This window comes from Austrofundulus limnaeus, unplaced genomic scaffold (assembly GCF_001266775.1).
Source record: "Austrofundulus limnaeus strain Quisiro unplaced genomic scaffold, Austrofundulus_limnaeus-1.0 Scaffold129, whole genome shotgun sequence".
Taxonomy (NCBI): Eukaryota; Metazoa; Chordata; class Actinopteri; order Cyprinodontiformes; family Rivulidae; genus Austrofundulus; species Austrofundulus limnaeus.
The window spans coordinates 457,661-465,379 of NW_013952531.1; the positions used below are offsets into that span (position 1 = coordinate 457,661).

General features: G+C 40.1%; 1 protein-coding gene across 1 annotated transcript in view; it reads right to left on the reverse strand.

Moving 5' to 3' along the window:
* susd6 (sushi domain containing 6) overlaps window positions 1–6,777 on the reverse strand; it is a 30,051-nt gene extending 23,274 nt beyond the window's left edge. The window contains exons 1-2 of the mRNA XM_014015429.1: window positions 6,553–6,777; window positions 1,267–1,414 (exon numbers count right to left, since the gene is read on the reverse strand). Of these exons, the coding sequence (XP_013870883.1) occupies window positions 1,267–1,372 (106 nt within the window). The 5' untranslated portion in view covers window positions 1,373–1,414; window positions 6,553–6,777. The remainder of the gene's footprint in view (window positions 1–1,266; window positions 1,415–6,552) is intronic.
* Window positions 6,778–7,719: the final 942 nt, after the last annotated feature.

Sequence of the window (7,719 nt, forward strand, 5' to 3'; positions counted from 1 at the left end):
TGTTCGTACGAACCCTTTGTACGAACAAAAGTAGGAGAAATTTAGGAGAAGAATATGAACATGTTCTTACATGAGGACCATTGTATTTAATTTAAGAAACTATAACAATAATGGCTTAACTTAAATAAATATATATTTAAGCACCTAGCATTCTTAAACACAATAAGGAGGAGTACTCTCACTTCTCTCTAATTCTGTGTATTAAAATCTCTCTTTTGTTAGTTTTAGGGTTAGCTGTTTTGCATTAGTTGCCTGAAGCCTTCCAAAGAACTGGACCTGCAAATAATCACTGACTAAAAACCAACAGTTGCATCATTTCATGTCTCACCTCAGTTCAAACCAACTTAAATGAATAAATGCTTCGTATACAGAGCCTCCAGCGCACTTCCATGTACACAAAGCACAGCACGTGGCTCAGGGATTTCAGGACACATTTTCGGTGTCACTCAGGATCAGGAGAGGATCCAAACACAGACAGTAAGCAGCAGTCCCTCTGGCCTCTGCATGAATCATTCGTGTTACATAAGACGGACAGAGATGATGCACTTTGGATCAGAAGCCGTCCTTTGCTCACAACATCACCTCTGACTCTGTATGTCTAACTGTTGCAGTGTCTCTTATTAACACCTAATAATTTATCTCAATAAAGGAAAAACAATGAAATCAAGGCTTAACAACCAAATCTCATCTGTCTAATAACAGCCTGCTCGCTCCTCTGGCTCACTTCAGTAGCTGGCTGTGATTGGAGCGTGAACGTGAGAGGCTATAAAAGCTGCACATTAGAAAAGGATGAGATTTACTCCAAGTTTCAACTGAAAATTAAATTTCTCACAAATAAACAGAAGAAAATGGTAAAACGTAAAACTTCTCATGTAATTGTTCAGTTTAAGATCAATGTTTTGGTACAAAAACCTGACTGTTGGGCTTTGTTGGGTTAATAATCCAAGTTAGGTCTCAAAGGATGAACAAGTCATGCTTGAATCAGACCTCATGACAGCAAGAAAAACAGTATTCTTTCCTTATTTCACTCCAAACAACTGTTGTGACTCATTAGGACAGTGAATTAATCCAGCCTCAGATTAGGATCTCAGCAGGTGTTCAGAGGTAGAACAACCTGTCCAACTCAAGGGTGAAGGATTTAATCTGATAAACTCACAAAGCATGAAGGGATAAAACTAAATAAATTCACAAGAGAAAGGTGAAGAAGCCTGTCTCTGAGAGCCCAAAGACAAAAATAAAAAGTGTGTGCGTCCCTCTGTGACTTACCTGATGTGTGACCATGAGGGAGCAGGAGGAAGAGGAGGAGCAGCGCAGAGGAGGAGGCAGAGGAGGACAGGGCTCTCGTCTGAAACGCTACCATTCCATCGCACATCTTTTCTCTTCCACGACCAGGGAGAGCTCTCTGCGGTGTAACCTGCCCAGGCCACGACGACAGGAAGAAGAGCCAGGATTACCATCAACACTCAGCAGGATTACATAACCAGGAGCTACACAGAAAAAGACTGACTGAACGACAAACTGAGTGTCTGAGAAAACATGTCTGAAATGATTTGACAGTTGGTTTGTTAACATCAAGCATCAAGTTCATTAACTCTCATGTGCTCCGTAAACATCATCCACCAGAGGCAGCGTTTCTCCGAGTCTTCCTCTCAACTCGCTGTTAATCCCTAATCTTGACTTTGGCACAGGATCTTTTAACATAAACCTCTTATGTTGTGAGTTATGTAACAAAACATATCATTCATGCCGATGACTTGGTAAAATGGTAAAGGGCAAAACATGAGTCAGCACAAATTGTTTTAACATAAATGCATCCGCTGTGATTTTAAAACAAGACTGAAGACGTTTGTTAAGAAGGAACAGCTGTGTAGTCATAACTGCCACCATTTTAATGGCATTATTAATTTGTTTTTATGTCTTTAGTGTAATGTTTCGTATTATGATCTGTGTTTCAATATTTCTAGGATGATAAAAGCCCATCTGGGTATGAGCGTTGCAAATGAGCCTAGGCTATAAATGTTATGGTGCTGCAACATTTGGCAGAATGAGGAGGCGTACCTGCATGTGGGGCACACAGGTGGGCTGAGTGACGCAGGTGGGTTTTTGGCAGCACAGACTGGCTGTTTTATTCAGCCAAAACACAGCTAATCAAAGCACACGCASGGGACCAGAGCCAGACATTTGTTCCACCCGTGCTTCCTCATTTGTCCGTGCCGGGATCAAAACACAAAAGATGCCTAAGTTTGTGTTATAATGAGCTCTTTGTTACCTCCGAAGGTGTTCTGAACAAAATGTTTGAGAATAAACAAATTAAAAAAAAGCTTTTGCTGAGTGTGGTTAACGACTCCTGATGATGACTTCCTGAGAAGAGGGAGGAAAAAGGCTGAACATAAAGTATTGACCAGTTAAATCTCTGGGAAGTGAAAACTTCAGCAGAATTATTTTAACTGCTTTCATGCAAGAGAGCCTGAGAAAGGACAAAGTCATTAAATAGTGTCGACGCAGAAGATTCCCATTAAATGCACTGCTCACTGTCATTATACAGTAAGTAAAGTAAAGTTTTATTTATACAGCACCTTTCATAGAAACAGATTCACAAAGTGCTGTCCAATCAGAGGCAAATCAGAATCTATACAATCAGAACAGGATATACAAACATCTGGAACAAAAAACTATAAAAGCTGTACAACCATCAAAGTATCAAGACTGTGCAATCTGAAAAATAAAACAAGTAAATAATATCCAGACAAAAATGTGGAGGGCAGAGTAAAACATTAACATATTAAGATGAAGGATTTTTAAATCAGAAATTAATTTGGAGGCAGGTTGATTGTAGAGTACAGGTACATTTTAGAAAAATACAGTTTTGATGAATTGAAATGATTTTTTTATTATATTATATGTTCAGAGCTTCAGGGGAAATGTTGCTGATGTGATGTGCTTCCTCTGTGCTCTTTAAATGAATCAAACAACACAGAAGGTGTTTTACAGTGAAAGCAGTGATTTGTGTTTGGATGTCACTAACATGCAGCAGTTCTTCCTGTCTGACTCTGACAGCAACGATGAGCCTCACACTGCACATTAAAGTCTGCAAAATTAAATACTTTGTTTCCTGGAAAAACAATTTGCACCAAGTTTTACTGCAAAGCCAGTTTACATGGTTCACACTAAGGCTTAGGCCTGACAAGTTCCTCAAAAATTATCCTTTTTCTGGGTTCCTACAGTTTAAGGCAAGTTAAATTTAAAACTTTTTAATGCCAAATGAAATTAAATTTAAGACCAATTTCACAATAAACCCAAATGACAAAAAAAATAAATAAAAATAAAACTGGCAGAAACTCATGAATCTAAATATTTTTGGTTGAAGTATTCAAATATTCCTAATAAACCAATTGTTTTTAACCATATCGAACTGTGTTTTTGTAAAATACAGCAGAAACGTTCTCAGCAGTCAGTTTAAAACATATAACCACCCAAAACCTGTAGCTTTAGGACCCACAGGGGCTCTCAACCCTGATTTGCTGTAGATGAAACCTTAAAGTGCACGTGACATCAACTTTTTTGTAAGAAATGTGAATAGATTTTTGGAAATACAACAGTTTTAACATATTATGAAACAAATTTCACGTTGCTCAGAGGGACGGTTGTTGAGATATTTGCATGTGAAGCAACAGGAAGTGATGTCAAAGAGGAATGTCTGCATGTGAAGGTTTAAATAAATGTTACAATATTTGAGACAAATTACAATCAACCTAATTACAATGTGTTGGCATTTTTAAGACTTCTGACAGATTGATTTAAGACATTTTAAGGCTAATTAAGACCTTAATTTTGGAGTGATGAATTCAATGCCTTTTAAGGATCTGCAGGATCCCTGTTTTTTTCTTTAACTCTAACCAATTTGATGAAAAACATCCCCACAGCATGATACCGCCACCTCCATGCTTCACTGAAGGGATGGTGTTCTCAGCATGAGGACAGGTGGTAGATCTGACTTGATGTTTAGTCTTATCTGACCACAGGACCTTCAGGAGAGAAACTCCTCTATCCTGATGTTTCCTCAGGCCATGCTTCTGTAAAGTTCAGCTCACAGAGCTTCATGTTCTCATCTGTGCAGAGAAGCAGATCCATCAGGATTAGCCTTGGCCCCCTGGACGTCGTYCTTAAGGTGACAATGCAAAGTGCATTAAAGAAGTTTGAAAAGCATCGTTTTTACTCCTTTACTTGAGAGATTAAAAAATGCAACACCCCACTTCAGTCGAGCAGCCAGCAGGCTGCTGCAGTTTCTCAGCTGCCCGAGGCTCCWGGAATGCAAAAGGAGCCAAGCGGAGCAGCAGTGCAGGCATGTGTCCGGGAACAGAGAGCACTCAGTGTGCCAAAGAAACCGCCGAGAGAAGATTTCCACCCAGTAGGTCCCTGTGCTAACGCTGTCGGTGGAGCTTGTGTGGGCCTGAAGGAGCCCAGAGACAGGACTCTGCATGGCAGCAGAGAAAGGTCTCTTTGTTGTTAACTCATGTGTCCTGTAGAGCCTCACAGCTACTCAGCCTCCCTCTGTCCTGCTGCCAGGCCAGAACAGGAAAAAACAAGACAGAAACACAAGAGACAGTGCATGGAAACGTAAAGAAATGAACACTGGAGACATAATGCACCAAGAGTAGAAAAGGTGCTTGAAAAGCAGAAAATGCACATCAACTCTTGGAGTCGACCCTTTCAAGATGGCTGCCACTTAAACACACAACAATGTCTGTTACTCAGCTGTTTTTACAGATATTGAGCTAAGATTCGGTGCAGTAAAAGTTAATAACCCCTAATAAACACTCTGAGCACTAACTGATCATAATGTTTTTAAAATGTTATTAATGACTGCAGTCACTGTCTCTRTTAAATGTAAGAGTTGATTTCTACAGAAATACGTCTGATTGTAAAGTGACAACTTATGGTTTCTTAAAGGGATCCAGGATTAGTTGTAACATTAGACTTTATTTAATAAACATTTCTTTTAACGGTAAAATAAAGACTGTAAAAATACTGAAGGATGTTCAGTTTCCATTATATTTAAAAATATATTTTAACACGGACGGAGCCATTTTATTTGCACACAAAGCATTCTGGGTAAATGATGACGTGGATAGGTCCTCGGTGCGAGGCTGCTAGCGAGCTATATCCACCCTGAAGGTTAATCTTGGACAATATCTGATGATCGACTCTTTTAAATGAAACCAGAGAGCGTTGACAGAGAGGAGAAGGTAGAAATGACTCAGCCTGGAACTGAAAATATGGATGGAGGACCTCAGTTTAGCTTGTTTGTCGCGCTAGCGCCGAGCTAATACATATAAGACAATATGTTTGCCATTGAAACATGCGCCAAGCGCATGTTTCAATGGCAAACATATATTGTCTTATAACATGCGCCAACGCTAAAGCCTGTTAGCTTTAGCGTTGGCGCTAAAGCTAACAGGCTAACCTGTTGTCCTCCATCCATATTTTCAGTTCCAGGCTGAGTCATTTCTACCTTCTCCTCTCTGTCAACGCTCTCTGGTTTCATTTAAAAGAGTCGATCATCAGATATTGTCCAAGATTAACCTTCAGGGTGGATATAGCTCGCTAGCAGCCTCGCACCGAGGACCTATCCACGTCATCATTTACCCAGAATGCTTTGTGTGGAAATAAAATGGCTCTGTCCGTGTTAAAATATGTTTTAAAAATGATAAAAACTAAACATCCTACAGTATTTTTACAGTTAAAATATGTTTATTAAATAAAGTCTAAAAAAACACAGGTTTCAGACTGGTTTATTTGGATGTTATTATCCCCAGGTTTACAACAAGGCAGTACACAAAACTGTGATGAAAACGCAGACACACAACACACAAAGTGTGTTTGTTGGAGGAACACAGGTCCTGGACCTCTGTTCTCCAGAGTAAACACTTCACATCTGGATCTCCCTGCCTTCTGCAACACAACACACGTCACGTTTAACTGAACACTGCACACAGGAAACAAGTCAAGACTTCCAGTGAAGCCAAACACAACGGGTTTGTGTGCAAGACACACAAAACTACACAATAAAACTGCAGTAAAGATGGCGAGAGAGCAGTCACACGTTCTGACACGTGCAACTGTACTGAGGGCTATTTACACACACACACACACACACACACACACACACACACACACACACACACACACACACACTCGTACCTTTGTTCATGTGACCAGGTGTAACCCCGCTGACAGGTGAACCTTTTCTAACAACAAACACTTTGTAAAACTTGGAGGGATGTAAAAACTTAAATAAATAAATAATAAATGTATTAAAAACAACTTTAAACACGGAGGGAAACTGTTTCTCCGTCTTTTAAACAACGTTAGCTCAGTGAGTTCTCGGCTAGCCTAGCTTCTGATTCACTTCTTTAGTTTWAAAAAAACGTAATTACGTAATCTTCTTAACAGTGTTTGTTAATTACGCTTGTTTGTTATGAATAAACAGAAACAGAGATATTTAGTGGCCTGGCGCTGCTCAGCGGTCCACAGGAAGAAAAAAAGACTCACCAGGTTCGAACCCTCCACTCTGCCCGCTTCACGCGCCAGGCATTAACGGCAGCTCGAGACGCGACACCCGAAGCTGGATGTGGAGAATAGCTCGAGCCGTGTTGGGTTTCCGTCGACCCGCTCAGTCCTGCTCCGTCACTGCTCGGCCGCAGCTCGCCGCCGCTGCCAGCTTTTTATTTTAGGTAAGCGGAAACACTCGCTCTGAGAGCTCTGCCTGGCTCTCGCGCGGTCTCCATGGCTACCTCTCCAAAGGGGCGGAGCTATGGCTGGTCAGGACAACGGCGCTGCCCCATTCTGATGCCGGTTGAGGAAGCGGGAAGCCAGTTGAGCGGAGTTTCCGCTCTAAATCTGGCGGAACATCCGATCTGACCTGCTCAGGCTTCATTGTACGACTCTATAAACATGAAACTGATGCTCCGATGCTAAATTACCTGTGTACTGTCAAGTAATAAGGGAAATGTGTGAAAAGACTTCTTAGCTCCTCGTCGTCACTTCTAGCCGYGTCACACCACGGTAACATAAAAGGAACAGACCCAACCAAAAATGTTCCGTTTCAAAATAAAAGCACGAGAGTTAGTTCCGAGACAAAAGAATCAAGAACAAAAAAGAAAAACAAATAGTGAAACAGGGTGAAATTCAAAAGAATTAATGCAGCAAACAGTGTGTGTATGTGCGCAAAAACGTGTTTGAGGCGTCCACAGTTTGATGACATTCATGAAACAAAAGTTTTAAATGTTATTGAACACAAAATTATTCTTTTTTTGACCATTAAGAAAAAAAACTATTGTTTTGTTTTTGCTTTTGTTTTATTTTTTTGCTAATAACTGTGTCAGCATATAGCCTGCACTGATACTTGGTATAATTTGTGACTTGTGTTGCATAAAAAGAGCTGATGTGTACAGAAATAATWAGTGGCCACATTGTTTTATGTGCTTTTGATGAGATGTTTTGTCTTCTTCTGTTTCATTTTTATTAGAAGAAGCAGATTATTGCTAGATGCAAAGGGTTGTACAGATCTTAAGCAATGTTTAGTAGTTTTAAACACAACAAGTTAAATAAATGTGATCAAAATATGATCATAAATAAGTACAAATCATAAAAACATAATTGCATTGTTTGATATGTGTGACAGCTGTGTTTTAGATGGAAAACTGGAGTGACACAGCT